Raw genomic sequence first — 27,720 nt, 5'->3', positions numbered from 1 at the left:
ATGCGCTGCATAGGAAAAAGACCTTTAGTAATCGATTCACTTTTGCGGGCAAAAACGTGCACACGCTGCATTGCTTTCAATGGCAAGCTGTGCACGTTTGGCAATTCCCTTGCGGGAGCGAGTTTTAAAGCCAATTGTTTGTAGTTAACAGATGGTTCCTGCTCGCTCCTGCAAGGGAAGCACATCCAGGCCCCCTCCTCTCTCCCCTCCCCCTGTTGTAATTCGACCATGGCCGTGTTAGCGCTTAGCTGAACTACACGTTTTCCCGCTTAACTTGGCTATACACGAAAAACGCCATTTTGGATGTTACGGCGGCCATCTTAGACCATAAGCGGCCTCGTGGCTAGCGTGCCCTTTAGTCCGTTGTCCGTACCACTGACCACTTGAGTTTGCCAAGCAACAGGCTATTTTTAGCACTGGTCAAGCCTGTACATGCGCAGTCCCCACTGACCAGTCACCCCTTAGGAATGTGCTGCCAAACTGACCAGCGGGGTTGTAACCCTCCAATGAGCTGGCTGTGTTCCAGAAAATGACCATATATGTACATAATGCCTTGTAACTTTGTGCCGCCTATCTTTTATTACCTGCAAATTGTATAAAAGACCGAGTCACACCGATGTTCGGTGTGATACTTCTTGCATTACCGAAGGGTGGTGTAGGAATGTACCACCACCCCATGGGGTCTTAATAAACTTGTTCTTTGAATTTTACAGTTTCCGTGCCAACAGTTCTTGAATGTAAGTGGGTTATCTACGGAGCATGTAGGCCTTGGGAACCCCAAAACTACAAATTGGCGACCACGAAGGGACTCATCGGCGACTCGGATGCCCGAAAGAGAGGTCGTGACGAAGGTTTGGAAACTCGCCATGGACGCGTATGCTGCCACCGAGTGACCCGAGTCTTGGCACCCGTGGTGTTTCTTCCTTTCCTTCTGATCTGACCTTCCAGGTGGCGCCGGTCTCCGACTGAGTTTTCGATCGTCTGCGTTGCTGGAAAAGTGCTGTTTGGCTGATTCGATTACAAGACCTTGGCAGTTGGAATCTGGATATTTGAGATTTTTGGGTAAGATTTGTGATCGGTAAGGTAGTCTGTGGACGCTTACTGAAGTCCTATGATTTGTGATCGGTAAGGTAGTCTTCGGACGCTTGCCAGAGTTCTATGATCTATGATTTTGATTTGAGTTAGCTAACGTTTGTGAATTTGTGACCTTTGAATCTATATGTGTAGTGCACTTCACATAGGCAGGCATGTAGAGATGTTTCTCTAACTTTGTTTCTTTCCTTTGAGTGGCACATTTGTGTGAAGTACTGTAAGTGCCATTTTAAACGGTGTCACGCTTTCGTGATACTTTTTGAACATGCCTGTTTTAAGCACACTCCGAGGGATGTGCTGTCTTGGAAATGGTACCACAATTAGGTTAGCGGAAGCACAGCCGGCTCCCCCAGAAGGAACACTAAACCGTGAGATGTACATAAAATTTGGCCTTCCCCCTATAATGTACAGCAAATTATGGCATAAGTATACGAAGTCGGATCCTGAATTGCAATGGCCTCTACATGGGTCGTTCGATTTACGTAAAGTACAGTTTGTGGAACAATGCTTGTTTCAACGCAGGTCTAGACAAAACATGTTTGATTGTGTGCGAATGTGGGAAAAAGCGTTGCGTGAGCGAATGAAACGTGAAGTTGCCTTGGCGGACAAAGAGCAGCGCAAGGCTGCTCGAGATAAGGCTTTACAGCTTGAGGAAAAGGAGGCTCAGGAGAAGAAAGAGAGGGAGGAACGGGAGCGTAAATTGCAAACGACTGGTCAATTTCCTATTCGTCGACCGCTTTATCCTGTCCTTAATAATGAAATTGATGATTTTTCATTGTTAGATTGGTCGCCGCCTCCGTATGTTTCGCCTATGGCCCCAGCTGCAGATTCGGAGGATGATGGACAGGATAAGCCGGGAAAGAAGTGTGTATCTGGTCTCAGGTTTTCTGCGGAGAGATCCGCACATTTACGTAGTTGGGCACGTAAAGTAAATACGAATTTTGCTTCTCAGTCTGAAGTTATTAAGTAAAGGGGTACATGGACAGACCAAGAATTACTGTATTTTCTGGCTACGTTGGCAGATGAAGTTGTTACCGCATATCGTCACTTTTCAGATACATTAGAACCTAAGAATGTGTCAGTTCATCGTGAGAATTTGGATAAAGGTTTGTTTGATCTTGCAGATGTCGATGACCTTTTCAAGCAACTGATCCAGCTGCGAGATGAGACTACCAGATTGCGGGACGAGCGGAGAAAGAATAAGGAGTCCGAGCCGGAGTTTAACGGGCAGTCTAAGGAGTGTTCTCTCCGGGGTTCAGATAAGAGTTCTGCATTGCATGTTATGCCTATGCGGGAAGCCGCACCCTTGTATGTTCCACCTAAAGGGGAAGGTACAGATGATGATAAATTGTCAAAGGATGCCAAGGGATATTTTGTATATAATTGGGTATATACGCCTTGGAACAGAGCGGATGTTATGGCATTGAAAAATTCTTTACCTGATCTTCGTAAAAATCCGGCGGCATTTTATGAAGGGGTGGAAGGGGCTATTTCGTCTTGTGTGATGACTCTTGTTGATATAGATCTGTTTTTTGGGTTAATTCTTCCACCAGATATGTGGAGACAGATTCGTAAAAATAATGATGAAACGATACTTGGGGGAACTTGGAAAGAAATAACGGCAGCCGATTTAGACAGGGAACCGGCATGTAAGCCTTGCCAGTTGATCTTGGATCTCCCGGCGGCTATTTTAAATAAATTAAAAACGCTTGTGCCTTCTAAAAAGATCGATTGGACCATGTTAGCTTTGTGCAAACAAAAGCCAGATGAAACGGTTTCAGATTTCTTTACACGCTTTGAAGAGGCGTTTCATGATTACAGTGGTCAATCTTTGACGGAGGATACGGGTAGGCACTTGTTTGTAGATAAGTATGTAGCTAATCTCCTACCGGAGATTGCAAAGCGATTGAAAGCGAGTGAAAGTTCCTGGGCCACGGCGACCCCTGCGTCTTTGTTAACTATGGCTCAGTATTATGAGCGGCAGGAGCTGGAGGCTAAAGAAAGTATTGATAAAAAGGCGAAAGAATTGAAAACGAAGGTGATGTTGGGGCAGGTTCTGGGAACACAGGGTAGAGGGAGTGATAGAGGTAGACAAGGTGGAGGAAATACGTCGTATGGTCGTACGGATATAGCGGAGGATCAATGTGCGTACTGTAAGGAGTTTGGGCATTGGGCTGATGATTGTCCGGTACTTCGTGAACAACGTAGTCAGCGTGGTCGAGGAGGTGGTAGGTCGAGAGGAAGTTATACGGGAGCAAGAGGTGGTGGAGGCGATCGTGGAAGGGCTGAGGAGAGGGGCCGTGGCCAGGATGAACGAAATACTTTTGATAGACGAAACCAATACCAGATATCGGAGAATGAGAATGTGGAGCATCAGGATTATGTGCATGCATAGGACTGCGTAGGATGGGGTGCGGAATCGATTGAAGTGCCGGTAGATCAGAAGGGTCCATATGTAACAGCGGGCATTTTGGGTTCTACTGATCAATTTCTAGTCGACACAGGAGCTACTCGTAGCGCTTTGTCAAAAAACTTGGTTCCGAGGGCTCCCCTGTCTGGCGAAATGATAACATGTGTAGGGTTCGATGGCACACCCTCCCCTAGCCCATTGTCAAAACCTCTTGCACTTTGTATTGACAAATTTTTTAGTTTTGGCCAATTTTTGTTATCGCCCCATACACCAGATAATATCCTGGGTATTGATTTGCTTAAATATTTTCGAGCAACGATACGGTGCGCTCCTGAGGGAGTGCGGGTTATCCTGAATGACAATTATCCTGACTCAGACAGATTTTGCACTATACTAGACATTCCAGCGTTGGCCTCTCTCCCACACACGTTATGGGCGACCTCGGATACGGATGTCGGAGAGATGCGTATTCCACCTATTCATATTACTGTTAAGGAGGGGGCCTCTCTGCCACGGGTACCACAGTATAAGATTTCGAGGGAAGGTGAAATTGAACTGACACATATTGTCCAAGATTTGATAACTGCGGGAGTGGTGGAGGAGGTTCCTTATAATGTTTGTAACAGCCCTATTCTTCCGATCCTTAAGAGAGATACTGATGACAAAGTCTATCGGTTTATTATTGACTTGAGAGAGATTAACAAAATTGTCATTCCTCAATACCCGGTGGTGTCCGATATTACGACCTTGCTTACACTGGTGCCACCAACGGCCACAACCTTTAGTGTAATTGATTTGAAAAATGCGTTCTTTTCCATCCCTGTCCATCCTGATAGCAGATATTTGTTTGGCTTCACGTTAAATAATAAATCGTATAGATTTTGTCGTGTTCCTCAAGGTTACACTGAGAGCCCTAGCATCTACAGCCAGGCTCTGAAAAGACAGCTTGATTCCTTTGAGTTACAGTCTGGGGTTGTCCTTATCCAATACGTGGATGACCTTCTGCTTGCTGCAGACTCTTATGCACAATGTGAGGAGAGTACGATTGCATTGCTTTCTTTTCTGGCACAGAATAATCACAAGGTTTCTAAGAAAAAGCTCCAATACTGTAGACCCAAGGTGACCTACCTTGGTCATCTTTTGTCTAAGGAGGGGCGTGCATTAACATCAGATCGAATTCAGGCGATTTTAGATACACCAGTCCCCCGCACACAGAGAGATGTACGTGCCTTCATAGGGTTAACGTCATTTTGTAGGCAGTGGATCATGGGGTTTTCGCACATTATAAAACCTCTGCTAGCGTTACTGTCCAAAGCTACACCAATGCCCCTTGAGTGGACAGATGAATGTCAAAATGCTTTTGAACAATTGAGACAGGCCCTCTGCTCTGCCCCCGTATTAGGTACACCAGATTACACGAAGATTTTCACATTGTACGTACACGAGAAAGATGGGTGCGCGTTGTCAGTGCTGGTGCAAGCACACGGGGATAAGCAGAGGCCCTGTGCGTATTTCTCTGCCATTCTTGATCCTGTAGCACGATGGTTACCTGGGTGTTTTCGAGCAGTTGCAGCAACAGCAGTAGCCATACGGCAGAGTGAGGGAATAGTGTTATCGCACAAATTGTTGGTGCTGGTTCCCCATGCAGTGGATGCTCTGTTAAATCAAACAAAGACCCAATATCTCACGAGTGCTCGTTTGACAGGATACAAGCTTACACTTTTGGCGCCACATATCACACTGAAAAGATGTGCTACCCTGAACCCTGCCACTTTATTGCCCTATCCGGTCGAGGAGGGTCAGGAAGAAAAACATCATGACTGTGTTTTCCTGACTGAGGAACAGACAAAGGGTCGTGTCGACTTACAGGATATGCCACTTCCAGATGTGGATGGGGAACTGTGGGTTGATGGATCGTGTTTGAGGCTGCCAGATGGTACGACTTCCGCAGCCTATGCGATCACGACACTTAAAACGGTGGTAGAAACAGCACAGATACCCCAGAAATCGGCTCAGGCAGCAGAGCTGATAGCTTTAACAAGAGCCTGCGAGTTGAGTGCTGGCCTATGTGTGAACATATACACGGACAGCCGGTATGCCTTCGGAGTAGCACATGACTTCGGGCTGCTCTGGAGAGAGCGTCGGTTCTTGACTTCTCACGGAGTACACATTATGCACGGAGAATTAGTGCGTGATCTCCTAAACGCGTTGCTTTGTCCAAAGAAAGTAGCGATAATAAAATGTAGCGCCCATAAAAAGGTCATTGATAAGGTGGGTCAGGGAAATGCCTTCGCAGACAGCATAGCGAGACAAACGGCTATGTCTCGAACTGACTCCCCCATGTATGTGACACAATCACAGGCTGAGCGATGGAGCGATGCTACAGCAGAAATCTTAGACATTCAGAAATCAGCTACTGAATCAGAACTTGCGGAATGGGCAGCAGATGGAGTGCTAGATAAAGAAGGTTGTTGGAGAAGTAAGGACATGGAGAAATGGAAATTGCCTGCAGCTTACTTGCAAGCGATGGTTCAGATGGCACATGGGTTGGCGCATGTGGGAGCTCTTGCAATCACTCGACTGCTAACACGAGTTTGGGAACATCCAGAGATTGCTAATACTGCCAAGAGAGTAGTGCAGACCTGCCTGGTATGTTTGCAACACAATCCTGGAAAGGGGACCCATACTCCGAAAGGAGGGTTCGTTCCACCTTCCGCACCATTCGAGGTACTCCAAATGGATTATATCCAGCTTGAGCGTTGCAACAATCTGAAGTACGTCTTAGTGGTGGTATGTGCTTTTAGCAAATGGGTTGAGGCCTTCCCCACGAAAGACAATACAGCTCTAACAACGGCTAAGGTGTTGCTTAAGGAGTTTTTCCCTCGCTTTGGAGTTTGCAAATTTTTGTGGAGCGATAATGGGCCTCATTTTGTTGGGAAGATTGTGGAGTATGTACTGAAGGGGTTAGGGATTCAGCAGAAGTTTCATGCTGTGTTCCACCCTCAGTCAGCAGGTCTTGTTGAGCGGTATAATGCCACGTTGAAACTCAAACTGGCTAAAATTGTAGCATCTACGTCGTTGAAGTGGCCGGATGCATTGCCGCTAGCATTACTCTCTCTCAGATCAGTGCCCCACTCGCGAACTGGCCTCACACCATATGAGGTGGTGTTTGGTCGCCCTATGAATATCTGGGGGGTGCACAAGCCGCGATTGATACATGATGTGCCTTGTATAATGATGAACGATTATTTGGCACGATTAACAAATGATTTGCTTTCTATTCATCAACAGGTTTGAGAAGCGCTCCCTGACAACTCTACTGGAGAGGGCCATGATCTTCGCCCTGGCGACCATGTCATGATCCGGTCGTTTGAGAGAGCGAGCAGTTTGGAGCCGAGGTGGCGGGGCCCTGAGCAGGTCCTTCTGGCAACCCGGACAGCAGTACGAGTGACCAACAGAAAGCGGTGGGTGCACTCAACCCACTGCCGTCGTGTCTCTCCTGATCTGGTGAATCCTGCTGTGTTAACGGACTACAAGGAAATTTTGGAGAAAGAAAAGAGCCCAGCTGTGACATCGGCCGAAGTTGAGGGAGCCTTCTCGGACCACACTGTTGCTGGACGAGAGCGTTATAATCTGCGGCCACGATAAGAAGATTTTTTGGTTTTCGAGACTGGTTGGTTACCGCTCTGGGGTTTGTGAAACGGAAGCCGGGAATCTCAAGGGGGGGGGGATCAGTTCTGCCAAGAGTAGCGACACCCGTCTTGACCCCGGAGAAGAAAACAACGGCTACCTCGGAGCTCAGCACCGTATTTTTCTTTTTTAGGTATACACTTATGTGTATTTGAGACTTTGTGAACAATTTGAACTATTTGAGACATTAAGAACTTTCTGAACTATGGCGTCCACTGCATCACGAGATAAACGAATACTTGGTGCCATCCTTTTTGTCTTGACCATTGTGGTAATAGCTGTGATAGCCTGGGTAGTTGAACTTGTGGTGCCTGCACGTGAACATTTGCTGCCGACTACCCCGGCCCCATCTGAACATTTTCATTTCACCTTACCCTATGATGAAGAACGGCACCGACAGACTTACTTGATTAATAGTTTTATCCAGATTCTGCATCACACGCATAATATGACAAATACGTCCAATTGTTGGGTGTGTGGGATGTTGCCGGGGCATCAGACGAAAGGGGCTACTCCACTCATTCCACTCCCGTTTTCACATAATGGATCCTGCAATGCCTGGTACACTCTCCTCTTCACTCTGAGATGGCCAACGAAAGGGGGGGTGCTCTTTCGTCTGAATAAAGTTTGTTATCACGACAGGGATGGGTTTCCACGGGCTGAGGGTACTCGATTTGAATGGGAGGAGTACCGGCCCGACAATGTATCTGCCCCGCGTGTGTACAGCGATCAACGAAATATCAATGTATCTAGCTCACATGTCATTAATGTTATCGGTACTAAAGCTGATTTATGCATCCGAAATAAAGGCTCAATCCCGGTGGGGAAAAGTGAATGCAACACCACACTTACCTTTGATAGCCCGAATGGCATATCGTTTGTAGCATCTCGCAATACTTATTTCATTTGTGGAACGAAAGGTTATCATCAACTTCCGTTGGGATGGTTAGGCACGTGCTATGTATCTTTTGTACTACCCCCTGTATTCATTGCCCCACCAATGTATCATAATGACCATATTTTGTATCACAACTTTGTTTTGAATCGTGTCAAACGGACTGTTGTTCTGGACGACATCGACCAGACCGATACTGCCTTACAGCAATATGTGGACTTCAATTTGGGACTGTTTTCCTTTGTAGGGGCCGCGTTGAACAGTCGGAAAATACGACGATTGACACGTGTTGTTGAGGCCGTAGCCAATGATACTGCCATTGCACTTGGGAATATCACTGAAGAACTCCAGATTTCTAGGATTGTCACGCTCCAAAATAGGATGGTGTTAGACGTAGTTTTGGCTGACCGTGGGGGGGCATGCAGAATTATCGGATGTAGCTGCTGTGTTTATATACCTGACAATTCACCATCTGTTTATGATGCCATTTCCAAACTGCATAAGATAGCTGCTGAAATTCATCCGGACAATGGAACTTGGACACTTTCAGGATGGTTCTGGTCAATGCTCACTGCTTGGGGTTGGAAACTGCTAACGATTCTCTGTATTATTGTGGGGATACTGTTTTTCGTATGCTTATGTATTCAATGTGGCCCAGCTCTATGTTCTATGTGCTTATCAACTTGTGTACCATCAAGGCGAGCTCTTGCCCATGACCACATGATGCTTCATAAAGAAGTAACTCAAATAATGTTAATAGATATTGAGGACGAACACCCTGATTATGTTCACTATGAGGTAGCTTCAGCTAAACGCTAAAAGGGTCGTCTGTTGTAATTCGACCATGGCCGTGTTAGCGCTTAGCTGAACTACACGTTTTCCCGCTTAACTTGGCTATACACGAAAAACGCCATTTTGGATGTTACGGCGGCCATCTTAGACCATAAGCGGCCTCGTGGCTAGCGTGCCCTTTAGTCCGTTGTCCGTACCACTGACCACTTGAGTTTGCCCAGCAACAGGCTATTTTTAGCACTGGTCAAGCCTGTACATTGCGCAGTCCCCACTGACCAGTCACCCCTTAGGAATGTGCCGCCAAACTGACCAGCGGGGTTGTAACCCTCCAATGAGCTGGCTGTGTTCCAGAAAATGACCATATATGTACATAATGCCTTGTAACTTTGTGCCGCCTATCTTTTATTACCTGCAAATTGTATAAAAGACCGAGTCACACCGATGTTCGGTGTGATACTTCTTGCATTACCGAAGGGTGCTGTAGGAATGTACCACCACCCCATGGGGTCTTAATAAACTTGTTCTTTGAATTTTACAGTTTCCGTGCCAACAGTTCTTGAATGTAAGTGGATTATCTACGGAGCATGTAGGCCTTGGGAACCCCAATACTACACCCCTGCTGCTTTTTACTTTGAGCGCAAGGCGTGTGCTGATGTTTTAAATGCATTTGGGTGGTCACAGGCAGTAGAGAATGCACCTGCTTCCAAGGTATGAAAACATGCTCTATTTAAAATATCACAGAGCATGGGCTCTCGGCGGCGGGAGCATTGCCCTTCAAATTTTTATCTTGAAACGTGCTTAGTTTCAGCGCTGCACCCGTATCCAAGGTATTATGGATGCTCTATTTAAATCATCTTGGAGCATGGGCTCGCGGCGGGCGCCGCGCTTTGTATCAGTGGGAAAACATGTATTATTTAAAAACAGCAAGGAGTGGGTGCTCCCGGCCACGGACCTCAGATAGAGTGAATACTTTAGCTGAACGGTTTTTTGTACTTACTTTTGACCCGTATGTGTGCATGATTCAGTAACATGCGGTAATGAGTGACATTTAATCCTCTCCCTCGCAAAAGGCCATTGTGGTACGTCGGTGCAGGGTGTAATGCGTGGAGTAATGACGTGCAGAGAACACACTGTGCTCATTGGTCAGGGTCACAACTCTCTGTCCGCGCGTCAAGGAGGCATGGCTCCAGGGTTCGGGAGGGCCATGAAGAAGCATGGAATCGCCAAGAATATGAATGGGGTTGTCCAGAATCTCCCAGGTGTCTGAGAGGCATCTCTGGACATGCAGGATAGCCTAGTAGTGGCAGGCCCGGCTTTAGTGCTGGTGGTACCACTGAGACAGTCTTTGTGTTTTTTGGCCGCCCCTCATGACTTCCTTCTCTGTGGATTACCCCGCTAGTCCACCCATCAACAGTGCCCCTCATCTCTCCATAGCCCCTCTTTGAAATGCCTTACATTTTTTAATAGCCCTACTCATAGTTCACTAACACTTAGTCCTGTGATCTGCATGGTACACATTCTTTGCAGCAGGCACATCAACCCTCTGCGCTACTTTAGGAGTCAAACTGCCACTAGACAAAACTACAATCCATCCCCAACGCAAACAGTCATAAGAGTCAACTTGACATTTTTATAGTTGCCTGAAAACTGCTGGACACACAGTGAACTCTGCTGCTTGTGCTTTTAACCCATAAGTTATTTTTAAACACAGTGCCTCTCCACCACACAAGGTGATCACCAGGTGTAGCTGCACTGGTTGCACCGGCCTAAAGTCTCTACTGTCCGGGTTGTGCTACTAGTTTTTCTCTGTATTTCTGGTGTTTTGTACTCATGTAGTTTATCTCATCTGCTCTCTCTGCCTCACTGTCCTTTGACTCTCTGCTTCACACTCCTCGCTCGCCACTTCATCCTGAGCTCCTCACCCTCTGCTTCCTCTCATCTCAGCCTGTTCTTTCTCCACCTCACCTTATTTTTCTCTGCCTTGCACACTTGCTATCCACTTCACGCTCCCTTCTGCTAGCATTGGCCTCCTCTCTCCCTCTACCACAACCGCTTTCTCTCCCTCTTTATACCTCAACTTTCTCTCTCCACGTAACCTGTCACTCACTCCACTCACCATACTCTCACTGCATCAACTTCCTATTCCTCCACTCACCCTTCTATATCCTCCTGCCCCTTCTCTCTCACTCTCACCATTGTTGCTGGGCCTCCTACTGCTAGCTTCAACTCACTCTCTGCCCCATCCTCCTTTATCTTTCTGACTCAACATTCTTGTTCTCTTCCCTTTCTTTCTTGCTATCTTCAACCCTCTCTACCTCACCCTCCACCCTCCACCTGCTCCCCTTAACTCTCCTAACGATGAGTTCTCTCCTTTTCCTGCTGACCTTCTCCTCTCTCCACCTCATTCTCCTCACTCCACCTCATCCTCCTCTCTCTTCACCTCACTGTCAGCATCACCTTTACTGCATACTGAATAATGATTTTGTGTATGTGATGGAAGCTTGATCTGCTATAGTACAAGCATGTGTGAGTGTACCTGTGAGGGTGCGCATGTGTGCATAATCAGGACTTACTCTCCTACTGTCCTGGACATGTTCTTCACTGAACAGTGGCAGCACAAAGGCCTGAATTATATACAGCATGCTCATGAGCAGGCGCAAGATCTACAAAGTGTATTTTACAGACATAGTATGGAGCTACACAGCGCTTTAAAGTTGTGGATGGTGCCTACTGCTGTTCATTTGCTCCAAACATTGTGATAACGTTTGGAAGAGCAAACAAAGTTGGCAACTTCAGAAGAATCAACCAAACAGCAAATTTGGGCCTGTTTCATCTCGTAGCTGCCCACTGTGTCAACTGTACAGCCACTGAGGTTGACAAATGGACTTCTCATTCGGTGGCTATTTTCTCAACAAATAATTGGTTGTCAGTTTCTTGAGCAGAATGTATTTTAAGGGGGGGGGGCGAAATGCACAGCTAATGCGAGTGACTCAATTTTGAACTGTTGTGCCAAAATTCTGACTGGCATAGTGCTGCCTCTTTCACATTCTCTTTCCCACTAGTCCCTCCCAGTCCTGTCACCCTCTGTTTCACATTCACTCTGCCCACTTGTCCCTTTTGTTCTATCAATCTTCTCCAGTCTCTTCATCTTCCTTCTCTGGTCCTTCGCCCACCACTGATCACTTGGTCATCACGCTTCTTTCTGATCACCCTCCTTTCTCATCATACTCGTCCTTCAACAGGCTCATCCTTTGCCTTTACCCTTTCTCCACTCATTTATGTAATATTTCACTAAGAATGTATTTCTTAGAAATAAACTATTTTGACTTGACTAGATTGTTTCTGCTGTATGGTTTTTAGGTAGAACTGTGTGATGAGAGCTTGGGTGGGTCTCTTGATGTAATGGGAGTGTCACAGGTACCCTGCTATTCACACATGCATGATAGACACCACCATCCTGACTAGCATCACACCTGTCCCAGGCCCTTGAAGTAGCCCAAGAGCATTGATGTTGTTAATTAAAGCTAAACAAATAAGTGAAGAAAGGGAGGCTGCAGATCCAGGTGAATCAATAAGACAATCACTGGTACTGAGCTTTGGCAAAGCGCCCAGGGCCTCTCTCTAGAAGTGAAATAAGCATTGGCATAGCCGATAGGTCTCGCCTTTGGGATCTTATAACTGTTTAGCCATGCAACAGTTGATGTTGTTACACCAAAGATATTGTGCTGCATAAGTAAATACTTATAACATCCTAAAAGCGAGACATATTGGCTATGCCAATTCTAGTTCATAGTTGGTGGGACCCTGAACCTAAGTGACCCCTGAAACTGAAGATACACATTTGGTGAGCCTTGAAAATGGAAACTCCAGTAATGACACTCCCTATTTAGGACACCTTTTACTCATTTTGTGCCCACCTTTTGTGCAGAGGGGCTCACACCTAGTAGGCATGTGCACTAAATCGATGGATAAAGCAATGAAAGAAACTGAACTGTGTTCGCTTACTGATAATGTTCCAATGTTAAATGCCTGTTTGTCCCTATAGGGTTGCAGGTGCCTAAAACGATACGAGAATAAAGGGTTGGGGTTAAGGAAAATGCAAGACCAAACTGCACACTGTTTAATCGATGCTTTGACCTGCATCCACGTTTCACTTCTGTTTCATATACTTTTGCTGAAGCAAGTCATTTGAGGTCAAACCATTATGTTTCTTAAGGTAATGTTTGAGGTGCACACTGACACCCTTCTGCATGGAGAAGAAAACTGCTCCACTCAAGATTTTCCAGACCACATCAGAAGTGCACCATAACAACCAATTCAACTTTCAGCCTTCTTTATATCATGTGCCTGCAAGCACTGTCCGAATTTGTCAAGTTAACCCTTTACAGAAGTGCATGAATACAGCAGCCTAAAGGTGGATTGAATTTTAACTCAGATATGACTTATGTGAGAAATCTACGCCAGGGCTGTATCACAGATACAGTGCATTTTCTTTGTTTGCACCGGGAGCACCTTTGAAAACAACGAAAATGCACTGTTTGAGGATGAATGTGCTGCCTGCAAGGCAGTTGTGAACTCACACTGCCCTGGGGACAGCGCATTCATGTGAAAATTGGAGCGGCTGCTTTGAAGCAGCTCCATGTTTAAGAGTGCAGACGGGAACCCTCCTGCACTTTGAAGGGTCCCTCCCCTTGGTGGCATGTGCAATGAATTACTGCAAACGCCAGCAAGGGGATGTTTGGGGTCCATGTGACCCCTTTCCCACGGTCAGAGGGCCATCAGTGGGCACCTCCGGATAGCTTCTTTGCCTGTTCACCCACATGTATGATTCAGCGCAGGCACAGGGGCAAAGGGATTCCCTCATTTGCATGGGGCCACATGCAAATGCAAATGAAAGGACACCCTCTGATGATAGCGCTGGCACTTTGTGTGCATCACCACTATCAGTATTACAGAAGGGGAACACAAGGGGCTGCGGCCCCTTCTGTAAAAGCAAAGTACCCCCTGGGAACGCAAAGCGGGTGCATGCACCTGATACGCCCCCATGGCACTTCCGTAATTCTTCCACATTCGTCTAAGGACAATAAGATGATGCTATGCTTCAACTGTGTCAACTGGGGTCCTTTGCCTCTAGCGTTCCCTGGCCCTTGTACTGCAAACTCTCAAAGTGAGAGTCAAGAACCCTTTTTAGTACCTGACTCCGGGTAGTGGGGAAGAACAGCTCAAGACTGAGGGAGGTGCTGAGGGATGAGACCTTAGAACTCAGGAACACATCAAATGTTACTCAACACTTCCCTGTCCAGTCAGACCTTTTTTCTTTTAAAAAAGAAAAGCACAAATACAACTAAATACTATGCTCAATATTACAAACATTTCAAAACGGTAGGTGGAAAAAACAACTGGACCTCTTGCTAAAAGGGTTTCACAAACTCATTTGGGTGCACAACATGTACCCCACAACAAGGTCTCAGTGCCACTATATCCCCAAAATCTTAACTAGACCTCATAGTTCTGATGCACCTTGAATCATTCCTGCACCAGCAGATCCTAACACCCAAAACAACAATAAACCATTTATGTTCCTAAAACAAACCATTACAATATATGCAATTCAAAAAAGACAAGTCTACTGGACTGTGCGAATGGTATTCACTACGTTAAAAAGAGTCCTGCTGACTTTGATAAAAAGTGGGTACATGGTAAACTATAATCTCATAGGTTTTACCACTGAATTTGTAACATAGTCATTCGTCAATCTATGTGCTTTGACAATATTTCAACAAACACGGAAAAATATAAATTTTACCAATGATCAAAACTTTTTACACAATGCTGTTTAGCAATCACTTAGGGTACACAGGGTCAAATACTCCCAGGGCTGGGCAAAAAAATTATCACTTTTGTGACTGCACAGGAGGTAACGGGGGGATCATGTTATCCGGGATCTCCCTTACATAGGGCCATATCCCAAGCCAGGAGGCTTTTGAAGGTGTGATGATGGTCCCCCACCTTGTGTGTGGGGATTCTGTTTCAAACACTTATGGCCCCTCAGTAACACCCACCTGTCCTCAGCAGACCTTGGGAGATCCCGCCTGACATTTATTATCTGCTGGATCTGTGCCTTGGCTCTGGGCTCCCGTGGCTATGCTTGAAATGCTGCTCACAAGATGTATATAGGATCGCCCCTCCTTCAGGGTCTCCAGTAACTCTACATTCTACTGGTCTGGGAGAGAATCAGTGAGCTAATGCACTAACCATTGAAAAAATCCACACAGTACAACCCACATGTGGTAGATCAACCTCCCTCTTGGGTGTCCTCTTCTCAGTCCTCCGGGGAAGAGTGTATAAAGAAAGGATGAGTTTCTTTCTATTGGTGGTGCACCCATCCAACCTGGTGGCGTCACAATGTCACTCACAGGACAAAGTGCACTGCTTACATCATTCTTGAGGTAGACTCTTGGAGATGTTCAAGATGGCAGCTCCCTCCATATAATGGGAGCAAATCTCTCCTCTGACCAAAGCTCTGGCTACCAGGTACTGGTTTATATTCTCTCAAACATTAAACCATCCTCCTTGGGTGACCGGAATCAGCGGCACAGCATATGAGAGAACCTTCAAATGAATTTAATGGGAGCCATTGCTAACAGGGAGATTCCACTTCCACCCACTGCTAGGAAAAGTAAATTTTGTCTAGGGTGAGGCAATTGTGTTCATGGTACACTGATCTGGCAGATAGGGCAGCAGACCACTTAACCCTTCCAGCAGGGCAGCTCAAAGCATGAATCTCATTAAGGCCGTATAACGGAAATATGCCTAATTAATTTATATATGAAAGAACTCACATATGTTCAACTGGACCTCACATATGCTCCCAAAAGCCAGCCAGAAGAAAATGAAACACAATTTACGCATGCAGTATATAGCGAGAAACTTGTTAAAACAAATCATATTAATTTAGTTTGACCCCTCTGCCGCAGTGCTACTACCCGTGAGCAGATGCCAGGCTGAGTGAGCTACACTGTGATCAACTGAATTAATGGGGTGCGAATCAACATGGCTAAAATCATTCTACTGTAAACATACATCTGTCTTTAAATATAAGTCTTGCAGACTGTTTTATCACACAATCTGTACATAAGTACCGAGCTCCCTCTGTACTTATGTAAGGAACGAGCTCCCGGTCAACATCAGACGCTCCCCTACTCTGCACACCTTAAGGAAAAGCCTTAAGACCTGGTTTTCCTGCTAACTCTGAGCTGCACCCCCGCCCCCAGTGCCTTGAGACCATCTAAGGCGAGTAGCGTGCTTCACAATTCCCTGATTGATTGATATAGGTGTATGGTATAACTGGTTTACACTTTAACAAATTTGTGTAATTCTAGTTCAAAAGTGGCCATTAATATATAATATATTGTGCCATATGTATGTTGCTTCCTCTATAAAAACAATCATATAGGTAGCAATGTAAAATGATTATGCTCCTAACTTCAAACTTTTGTAGATACCTAAAGAAATTGTATGCTTATGGGAAGTCCAACACAAATTTACCTAAATTCAAAATGTATATAATGAAACTTACCTGTGACACCAGCGGTTCCAATAATCTTTCCACTGTGAGTGTTCTGATTTCCAAACTTTTTGGGTCCCATTTCAGAATGATTGGTGATGTTGCTGAAGTCATACTCCCTATAAAGTATAAAGGAATATTTTAATATACAATTGAAAGCAATAATAAATTTGTATTAGATTATATTTTCCATATACAAATGAAAATTGTATTATTGATTATAAAACACCTGTATTGCCTTTTATTCTTATCTTAATACGTTAAACGTATATATAGACAACAGAAATGTATTTTAAGTTAATAGAGGTTAATTGAATGAGCATAGTACTTTTCAGAAAAATGTAATAGGCCTTTGTATAAATGAATGCACAAAGACCATGTGTGAAAATGTTCATATTACATTATAAATGAGAGAAAGATCCTGTCCTTAATGAATCTCACTTGTATCCCCATGCAAATGCCTTATTTGGAGAAAAAAAGAAACATGAATGTTGTTATCACTAAGTCCATTCTGTGTTCAGCAGCGCAAGAATGGGAAGAAATGAGCCTTAAAAGGTGGCTGTTCTTAAAATGCTTGTAGGTATTTCTGCTATTTGTGCAGTGACAACTCACTTCAGGGGTAAATCCTTTGTACGGAGGTGCATATGTGCGTTGCAGCAAAGAGGTCTTCTTATGCAGAGTGGGATGGTCTATGGATATTTGCCTACGTTTGCAAACATGTCCCTGTTTACACATAGGTTGCATAGCCCCAGTCAACAAAAGGATATCCTTCGAGCTCCTCACCCACGCACACAAGGCACTCCACAAGACTGGCCCAGCCTACCTCAACAGACGGCTCTCCTTCTACACCCCCATCCGCCAGCTACGCTCGCCGACCTCTCATTCGCCTCCATCCCCTGCATTCGAGGAACAACCACCGGTGGGAGATCCTTCTCCCACCTCGCCGCCAAGACATGGAACACCCTCCCACTGAACCCACAACAGACCCAAGACCTGCTGACCTTCAGGAGGATACTCTAGACCTGGATGTTCGATCAGTAGCGGCATCCCCCTCCCCAGCACCTTGAGACTCTCGCGGGTATGTAGTGCGCTTTACAAATGATTGATTAATTGATTGATTGAGTCAGTGTTGGTGCACAACCACACCCAGTGTGCACAGTATAAACTAAGACCCAGTGCCCAGTACACTTCATGAGATAACTGCCCATGTTATTGCATGCAGTGGAGGAGGAGGTGCAGTAGTGACAGACTAAGCAGCTGTTCAAGCCGCTGCTCTTTTCACTGAAGGCAGATGAGCTAGTCTTTGGAAAGGGGGTGTAGAAACACCAGAGAGCGGTGAAGTCTGTGCCTCCCCTCCCCAGTGGACGTCTCTGAGATGTACTTGGAACCCACACTCCTGTAGACCTATGAGAAACACCTTTCACAGAATATTGGTATCTGTACTATGGTGCAGTCACAAGTGTAAAGATGTTATCATCGGAATACCCATTGGGCAAGAAGGGCTTTAGCCCCTCCCCCTCCATCATCTTCACAGCCCAGGCTGCTGCAGCATGGAACATGTAATGACGACATGGCCGCAAACCCAGTTTTATCCTATGTCTGCACCTTCCTTTACCGTCCTTTCAAAAGCCATTTACTGGCTCATGAGGCTATGTTTTGTTTTTAATTTGTTGAATGGGACCCCTGCTTCCGCGTTCCCACTGCCTATTCAGTCTCATTGAAAGGTAACCATCAAGGCTACCTGAAGTTCATCTGGATAGAACAGCATGGGGTATAGCCACTATAAAGACTTCCCACCTAATCTGCAAAAACATAGCAGGGGTCCACCGTCACACTTTACAGCAAGAGGCCCAAAATGCAAACTGTCATCAGTGTGTAATCAAGAGAGGGGCAGATTAAGCATGAAAAGGATTTTGCCTTCCAAGCTAAAAAAAGTATGTGTATAAAATTGGAACTTAACTGATAATAATGATTTAACTTTTAGGCTTTGAAGCCATTCACAATACAAGGCAGGATTTAAACAGAAAGTGATATTTTTTTTTCGATTTTTTTTTTCTCTTCTTTCCATTCTTTTTTCCTTTCCTTCATTCTCCTTTCATCTTATACTTATTTTATAATCTTTTTATAATCATTCATCATCATTGCATTTAGGATTATGGACTATACGTTATTTTTATATTCTTATATTTATTATATTTTGTGTAGTACTTTTCTTCATCTGTACTATTTTTTACTTACCAAAGATTTTACTATGTATCATTATTTGCATCTGTACTTCTGTCTTCAAATTTCTAATAAAAAATTTCAACACAAAAAAAAATAAATAAATAAAATAAACAGAAAGTGAACGCAAGAAAAGATGCACTAGGGCATGGGTAGTCACAAACTTTCTGCCGGGGGCCAAAATTACAGTGTGGTTTGTGGCCGAGGGCCGCACCGGTAAGGGTGGGGTCAGTGGGGTGGGGGAGTAAAAAAAATCAAACCTGTTTAAAAACATTAGACAATGTGACAATGCTGTATTTCAAAATCAGATGTAACTACAAGGAGCATATTTTGATAATACATTTGTATGAGTAGACAATAGCAATCTTAAGAGGCATTGCATAGCTTCATACTCACTTTGACCCCTATTCCATCACAGTCTCTCTGTCAGTCAGTCTCGCTCTGTCAGTCTCTCTCACTGTCAGTCAGTCAGTTTCACTCTCTGTCAGTCAGTCAGTCTCTCTCTCTCTCTGTCAGTCTCTCCCAGTCAGTCTCTTTCTCTGTCAGTCTCTCTCTGTCAGTCTCTCTCCCTCAGTCAGTCACTCTCTCTCCCTGTCAGTCAGTCTCTCTGTCAGTCAGTCAGTCTCTCTCTGTCAGTCTCTCCCTCAGCCAGTCACTCTCTCTCCCTGTCAGTCAGTCTCTCTGTCAGTCAGTTAGTCTCTATCTGTCAGTCAGTCAGTCTCTCTCAGTCTGTCCCTCTCTCTGTCAGTCAGTCTCTCTCTCCCCGTCAGTCTCGCTCTGTTAGTCTCTCTCTCAGTCTTTCTCTGTCTGCCCCTCTCTATGTCAGTCAGTGTCTCTCTCCCTGTCAGTTTTGCTCTGTTAGTCTCTCTCTGTCAGTCAGTCTCTCTCTGTCTGTCCCTCTCTCTGTCAGTCAGTCTCTCTCTCCCTGTCAGTCTCGCTCTGTTAGTCTCTCTCTCTCTTTCAGTCTTTCTCTGTCTCGTCTCTCTCTCTGTCAGTCAGTGTCTCTCTCCCTGTCAGTCTCACTCTGTTAGTCTCTCTCTCTTTCTGTCAGTCTCTATGTTAGTCTCTCTGTCTCTCTCTCTCTATCAGTCAGTCTCTCTATCAGTCAGTCAGTCTCTGTCAGTCATTCTCTCTGTCAGTCAGTCTCTCTGTCAGTCAGTCAGTCTCTCTATGTCAGTCAGTCTCTGTCGGTCTCTCTCTGTCAGTCAGTCTCTCTCTGTCTGTCTCTCTTTCTCTGTCAGTCAGTCTCTCTCTCTGTCAGTCTCTCTCTGTCAGTCATTCTCTCTCTGCCAGTAAGTCTCTTTCTCCCAGTCAGTCTCTCTCTGTCAGTTGCTCTCTCAGTCAGTCTCTCTCTCAATCAATCTCTCTCTGTCAGTCAGTCTCTCTCTGTCAGTCTCTCTCTCAGTCAGTGTAATAAAGTTGACAAATAAAGCAGGGAGAATATATTTTATATAAAAAATAGATTTAATTAAGGAGTAAAGAAAAGTACAAGTTGCTCAGTCAAAAGTCTAGGGTAATCTGCCTGGAATTTAGAATGCATAATAAAGGATGCAGCACAAACCTAACAGGCGATTCTAATGGCATTTAAAGAGGCATGTATATAGAAAATGTAACAGCCAGTCAGTCTCTCTCTCAGTCAGTTCCTCTCTGTCAGTGTCTCTCTCAGCCACCTTATCTCTCTGTCAGTCTCTCTGTCAGTCTATCTCTCTGCCAGTCTCTCTCTCTCTCTCTGTCAGTCAGTCTTTCTCTGAGTCAGTCAGTCTCTCTCTGTCAGTCAGTCAGTCTCTCTCTCTCTCTGTCAGTCAGTCTCTCTCTTTCAGTCTCTCTCTCAGTCAGTCTCTCTCTCTGTCATTCTCTCTGTCAGTCTCTCTCTCTGTCAGTCTCTCTCTCGCTGTCAGTCAGTTTCTCTCCTCTCTGCCAGTCTCTCTCTCTGTCAGTCAGTCTCTCTCTCCCAGTCAGTCGCTCTCTCTGTGTCAGTCTCTCTCTGTCAGTCTCTCTCTGTCAGTCAGTCTCTCTGTCATTCTCTCTGTCAGTCTCTCTCTCGCTGTCAGTCAGTTTCTCTCCTCTCTGTCAGTCTCTCTCTCTGTCAGTCAGTCTCCCTCTCTGTCAGGCTCTCTCTCTGTTAGTCTCTCTCTCTGTTAGTCTCCCTCTCTGTCAGTCAGTCTCTCTCGCCCAGCTAGTCAGTCTCTCTCTGTCAGTCTCTCTCTCAGTCAGTCTCTCTCTCTCTCTTTCTCTCGCTCTCTCTCTACTCTCTCCACTCTCTCTCGCCACTCTCTCTTCACTCTTTCTCTCTCCACTCTCTCTCTCCACTCTCTCTCTTCTCGCTCTCTCTCTCTCTCTCTCTGAGGGCCATTGGTACATTACCTGCAAGTTCTGCAGGCTTCCAAGGAAGGTCTACCGTGCTGCTGGTGGCCCGCGGGCCACAGTCTGAGTACCACAGCACTAGGGTCACACAAGCCAGATTTATTAACACTTGGCACTGGTCACAGAAATTGTTGGTAAACTGTATACATTCATGCACAAACCCTTTTTTTGATACTGGAATACTGTTTAAAAAGTAATGCAAATAGAGCAATGCACAAATTTGCATCAAGGGGGCATATTATCTGTGGTACATGGGCATTCCCATGTTACCACTCATGGTTTTTATACAAAGCTCTATGAAGTAGAGAGCTTGAACATGGGCCACCGCTTTAGAAGAGAGCAGCAGGGCCATATTTTAATTTGATTGCTGAGCTACATTGCGTGAAATATTAATGAGTCTGTTTCCTACTTTTCAGTGCACAACCTGTTTCCACTGGAAAGATCCCTAAAGGTAACCCAAAATAATAGTTTGTGTAGCTTCGCCTTAGTTTATGTCACTCTAACACCATTTCTTTTTAAAGCAAAGCCCTCTCTACTACCAATGCTAGATAGGGCCTTGCACCAAAATATTACACCGCATCGAGATAAGCACAAAGTAGGAGAAATGTTTTATTGCTAAAAACTTTCCAAACTTTGTATTTCTACTGCACTGTGGAGCACACATACAAATAGATAAAAGTTTTCAAGTCAGTATAAATGTAGCCTCAGATATTTTGCGTCGTGGGCGCAGCACTTTTTTAGTGCAGCCACAACGCAAAATGTATTTCGGGATTTACAAAGCCACAAAAAAAACAAATTGCATAGCGTAAAGGAAAAAAATCCACAAGTAGCTCAATCAACGCATATATTCTGGGTCAGGCAGGTATAGAGGCAGGAGTGTAGCATCTGCATTTTGGTGCATTCATGCATGTATTTTGACACAAAACCAGATTTACTAAAGTCTGTGAACCTGGGCTTGCAAGAAAATGGTGCACTTATCGTAGGCTGTCATGACGAAGAGAAATATCTTTATTTCTCTTTGTTACTTCCTCTATGCATGTGTGGTGCATTCTGCAGCACACACATACACAAAAGACAAAGATAAATAGACCTTTAAGAATACATTTGTTCAGGAAGGTATCACTTCCTGCACAAAAACTATTCCAACCAAAACATAGGCACCCTTGCGTTGTGGTGCAAAGGTGCCTGGGTTGGCCATCTCAAGTGACCCAGTGCAAGAGAGAGCAGAAATGTGCCATATGTAAGTAAATATGGTGCATTTCCGCTCCCTCCCTTTCACCTGACCTAATGCAGTAAGTTCTCAGGCCGAATGAAAATTTTGTGAATTTGGGCCATAGTGTTTAGCACTGGAAGAGCATTTTTTGCAGTACAAAAATACATGCTAATCCTACTCATACACCTTTATATTATGATGCAAAGGTGAGTGCAGGCACTAAGTAGCTTGAGTGCTGACCAGTCATGGAAAGAGAGCAGCAGTGCCATATCTTGGTAGCTATAGTGCCATCATGCGTCTCCCTTTCACGCAACGCAGCACAGCACATCAACTTTCATTGCTGCACTGCGTGAAATAATAGTACATTTGCCCTTAGGTTCTACTGCTAATGATAATAAAAGAGACATTCTACCCAGCCCAAATGCTTCTCTCATCCCATGTAAATACTGGCTTAAATAATGTGTATTTGGGTGTTGATGTTCCTGTTGTACTGTACCATGCATATGTTTTGGTATTTGATGCTACCTCTCCCACCTTTCTCTACTCCATCCTCTCAGGGCTCAGGCGGTTCATCTAGCTGGTTTCACCGCTGCTCCCCGCAGGGTTGCTTATGGAGTCCCCCAAGGTTCCTCACTTTCCCCTCTTTTGTTTAATTTATACATCTACCCCCTAATTTTTATGTTACAGCAGCTCGAGGTCACGGTGTTTAACTACGCCGATGACCTCCAGCTAATTTTCAACCTTTCCCATTCCCCTTCCTCTTCCCTGAACGTCCAGTCCGTCATGTTGTTCATCCAGGACTGGATGAACTGCAACCACCTCAAACTCAATCCAGACAAGACGGAGTTAGTCTTGACCGGAGGTGGTTGCAGTCCCTGGTCCCCCTCCCACTGGCCTTCCTCACTTGGTGTCCCTCCGCTTCCTGTTCCCAAGGTCAAAACCCTTGGCATTCTTCTCAATTCTTCACTTTCCGTTCACTCACAGGTTTCCTCAGTTGTTTCCTCCTGTTTTTTTTCCCTTAGAACTATTAGGAAGATCTCTCGCTTTTTCTCTCTGCCTGCGTTAAAAGTCATAGTGATGGCCATGGTGCTCTCGCGCCTTGATTATGGTAATATCATCTACAATGGCGCCCCAGCCTACGCCATTCGCCGTCTGCAGCTAGTGCAGAACCAGGCTGCCCGCCTGATTCACGGCCTGCCTAAATTCCATCGGGTTACCCCCCTAATGCAGGCACTGCACTGGCTGCCGGTGAAAGAGCGAGCCCTGTTCAAACTCGGCTGTACCACATTCCAGGCCAAAATGGGCACCGCCCCGGAGTTCATCTGCTCCGCCATCAAACCCTACTTACCTGGCAGAGAGCTCCGTTCCTCCCATCAGGCCCTGCTGACCACCCCCCGTTTCCGCAAGAAAAAGGCCGGAGGAACAAAGTTTGCAGTCCTCGCTCCTGCGTTCTGGAACTCCCTCCCGACCGAACTTCGACTGACTTCCTCCTACATAGAGTTCCGGAAGGGTCTTAAAACTCTGCTCTTTGCCCAAGCCTACAAGGTCTGATTCCCTCCGCTCCTGCCATCCCCCTCGCAATCCTAAAGCGCCAAGAAACCGCTTGGTATTAGTGCGCTATATAAATGTTTTTAAATTCAAATTCAAATTCTTTTCCTCCTGTGTGCCATCTTCAGATCAGTCTCACATGGGAGATACAGCTTGTTACTGGCACTGCCCTGTACACCAACCCCGTCTTCTCCACGGAACCCCAGTGAATGGGCCTACCTATGCAATTGTGAGCACAAGGAATGTGTATGGTGCTGTAGACTTGTGTGCAGCATGTATTTTTCCAGCACACTGCTACTTTCCTGAAATTCCTGGTCTTTTTTAACCTGCCCACTCACCAATGAATTATCTGATGAGCAAAGGAAGTTTTCTAATGAGCTTGGCAGGATGGATGTAGTTCAGGGCCCTCAAATAGAAGTCAGAATGAGAAAACCATTAAGTTCTTCCAGCCCTGGTTGCAGTCAGCAATTCACAAACTTCTACGTACACACACACACACACAGACACATACACACACCAGAATTTAAAAGCACTATGAGGCCATATAAATGGTGCAACTACACTACCCAAATGCTGGAACATACATAACATCTCACAGTTAACTGTGTCCCGCTTTTCTTCTGGCAATTCCAGTTATGTTTCCACACCTGACCAGGGATGCCAGGGTGCAGTATATTCGATTTTCAGACTGTGTAACTGCAGCTAATCTGCTTCTGACAAGAAGCCACCACTGATTACACTGTGACATCCAATTAATTATGCATGTCTCTAACAAGAGGTCAATTTAATGTTAACCAGGAAGAAGACCAAAGTGACAGACTGCATAAAATCAAAAATACAATTTCCAGAACTATAACAGAAATGTTGAATCAGACCAATCCAAGCTGCATTGGTTTTCTTAGGGTGTGTGGTCTACATGGGAATTATTCTACCATTTGCACATAGCGTTATATGGCAGAATTACTAATTTGAAAATTACTTACCAGTAATTTTCATTACTTCTGATCCGAATGGTTCTCATTACAATCAGTAAATGTTAGGCAAGTCTGTGTATAGAGAGTAAGTACTCAGCAGTACGTTGAAAAGACAGACCACAACTACTCTAGTGGGTACTACAAAAGGGATAGCTTCCCTACGCTCTGACTTATTCAAGCTATATTCGAAAGTTGACGTCAAGGAATGCTGGGCTTTTAATATTGTGTGTGATGAAAATGATTAGGATTAGGAGTAAGGAAGAGTATTAGTGAGTAATCCAAACATTACCTCTACATCTCTCATCCTCATCATCACAGGAGGTAAACTAAAGCCAAAAACCAGCCTTCAACCTATAACATAAGATAATATGCACACAGTATGTGGTGACATACACAATTTAAGGCAGGACAGAACTATGTATGCCCCGTTTAAAAGAGCAATCTTCAAAGGATTGATTGTGTAGCCTGCACTGTTGTACAAAGGTGTGGAAGAGACTGAAGTAGCCACTCTTCACATTTCAGATTAAGGAAAACCCTGGAGTTTCACCAAGGAGGTAGCCACATCACATGTGTATCTATTCTGGAGATGCTAAGGGAAAGGGAGTACACGCCAAGGACTATTGGCGAAGGCAGAATCCTTTCACCCCTTTCAAACTCCTATAAAAGCTACGAGAAGATGATCAGATAAACACTTTAGAACATTCCAAATAAGTCAAAATTGCCCTTTATACGCCAATGGAACGCAAGACTTCCCCACCCAGAAAAAAAGAAGGAAATGGAAAAAGACGGACAAAACAATCTCTGTATCTATATGAGCTAAGATTGCTACCTTGGGGAGAACTACAAGATCTGGACAAAGCACAAAACCATCCTTAAGGATTTTCAGGAAGGGAGGTCATCATGAAATAAGAAAAGCGAGCTCACCAATTCCGATGAGTTGAACAGGTAAACGTCATTATCATAAATTTAAGATCAACAGAAGATAAGGCTTCAAATTGGGATATCCGTATTGATTCTAACATCAGATGCAAGACCCAAGGAGAAAAAGAAAGCCTAAACATAGAACAAGAGAAGAAAAACCTTTCAGGACATGGGAACGCAGAACCTCCTTGTCACACAAACTGATCCAAGGATCTTGAAAAGGTCAATTCAATTCAATTGAGACTTTATTTCGGTTTTATTTCAAACCATAAAAGTACACATATAAAATACATTGAACATTTCATATTTAAAATCACAATTACAAAAGGACATATTATACGTATTTCATAATGAGTAAGTAGGCGAAATCAACAATAAAGTGCTATTAATACTGGGTTTACAACATGATATAAGGTCTTTCAGTAAATAAGCTCATCATCCTTCAGAGGTGTAGAATCACTGATCCAGCCACTTTCTCAGTTTGAAAAGGTCAAATTGCTGCCTATTGTGTCCTTAGGATGGGGATAGCAAGATTCTTCTGAAAACCCTCCAAGTAAAACTGTAACACAGAAAGGAGTGTACATTGAATAGAGGAGAGTGAGAGAGTTGTATTCCAATATTGGAAAGATTTGCAGTGCCAAGAAAGGATTTTTATGATAAAAGGGCATCTAGATTTTGATTGTAGTTGCCCTGTTAAAATGTTTTGTGAGTCTGCTGTTCTGCAAACCGATTTCTTCAAACTCCACATTCAGAAAGAGAGGCAGACACCCTACTCAAAACACACCTGGAAGAGGAGGAGAAAGGGAAACAGAGGGAGCTTCCAAACTGAAAGATCGGACATGGACGAAAAAAGGGGAACTTGGACATGCATAGCCAGAATGGACTCACTAGACAACATCCGATGCTTCGTCTCGATTTCAAAGAAGTATCTGAGGGATCAACAGTCAATGAGGAAAGGCACAGAGTAGATGACAAAGCCAAAGCAAAACTAGAAGCATCCTCCTTCCAAGGTACTAGTGTGGGATAGTGGGAGCAAAACATGGGCAGTTGGGCATTTTCAGGGGAGGCCCACAGATAACAAAAGTCCCCTAAAACTTCAGGATAATCTCCTGAAGATTCTTAATGTAGGGTCACTAGACAGAGAGAACTTGATTGAGGCCCTACGTGTCAGTTCAAATAGGAAAAGTCACTAAATTGCCTGTGCTAGAACACTTTGTTGCTTCCTTTGATGTTGGATGTGTCAGAGATCGACATACTGCAGACAGACCCCTCCAGTTTGAAGAGTGTTTGTGTCACATCAATGGCCATCATCCAAAGCTGACAGTATCTCTAAGGTGGTACCTCTTCCTAACAAACTAACTTCCTTTGTTGGCACCATCAGAAATCCTGTATGAAGTGGAAAACCCTTGATTAAGGATTCTGGGATTAACTACCAGTGCAGAGGAGGTACTGAATTTGCTAAAGGAATCAGCAGGCCATAGTTATGAGGCTCTGGATTCCACTGATGTGGAATATGAAATTGAAGTGGGTGAAGATGCAAATGTGCCCAAGAAACTGCAAGGGTGCAAGAGTCCATATGTCCCTGAACTTTCAATAACAGTCGGCTGGAGCTTGAATGAGAGACAGTAAATGTGTTAGTGTGGTCCTTAATTTTCTGCTCCAAATGCAGGCTGATTAAACATATGTATGTCTGTGCAGAAATGGGCTCCAATGAAAGATCTGTTTCAAGATGGCTCTGTCTGACATTTTGACAGATTCAAGAAAAATTCTTGCAGCGTCAGACAAGAGCAATTCCTTTCAAATTCCTTTCTGGAGAAGAAGCATTAAGAAGCCAGTCATCCAGATAAAGGAACATATTCCAAATCTGAAGATGGGGAAGAGAAACAATGAGAGCCGCCATCTTGACAAAGACAATTGAAACAGAGCAACGTCCAAATGACAAGAACCAGTATTTTTGGGGGCATACTGCTATGAAATATAAAGGTAGGCATCCAGGAGATGGATCACCACTTGAATGCTCCCTTTGGAAGG

General features: G+C 44.7%; 1 protein-coding gene across 1 annotated transcript in view; it reads right to left on the bottom strand.

The window, feature by feature from the left end:
- The window catches only part of LOC147725764 (catenin alpha-2-like), a 948,019-nt gene that overhangs the window by 522,771 nt on the left and 397,528 nt on the right, over nt 1-27,720 (bottom strand). Inside the window, exon 2 of the mRNA XM_086964589.1 lies at nt 16,459-16,565. Within this exon, the coding sequence (XP_086820715.1) occupies nt 16,459-16,560 (102 nt within the window). The 5' untranslated portion in view covers nt 16,561-16,565. The remainder of the gene's footprint in view (nt 1-16,458; nt 16,566-27,720) is intronic.

This window comes from Lissotriton vulgaris, chromosome 3_2, assembly GCF_964263255.1.
Source record: "Lissotriton vulgaris chromosome 3_2, aLisVul1.2, whole genome shotgun sequence".
Taxonomy (NCBI): domain Eukaryota; kingdom Metazoa; phylum Chordata; class Amphibia; order Caudata; family Salamandridae; genus Lissotriton; species Lissotriton vulgaris.
This window is presented reverse-complemented; position numbering and strand designations above follow the sequence as displayed.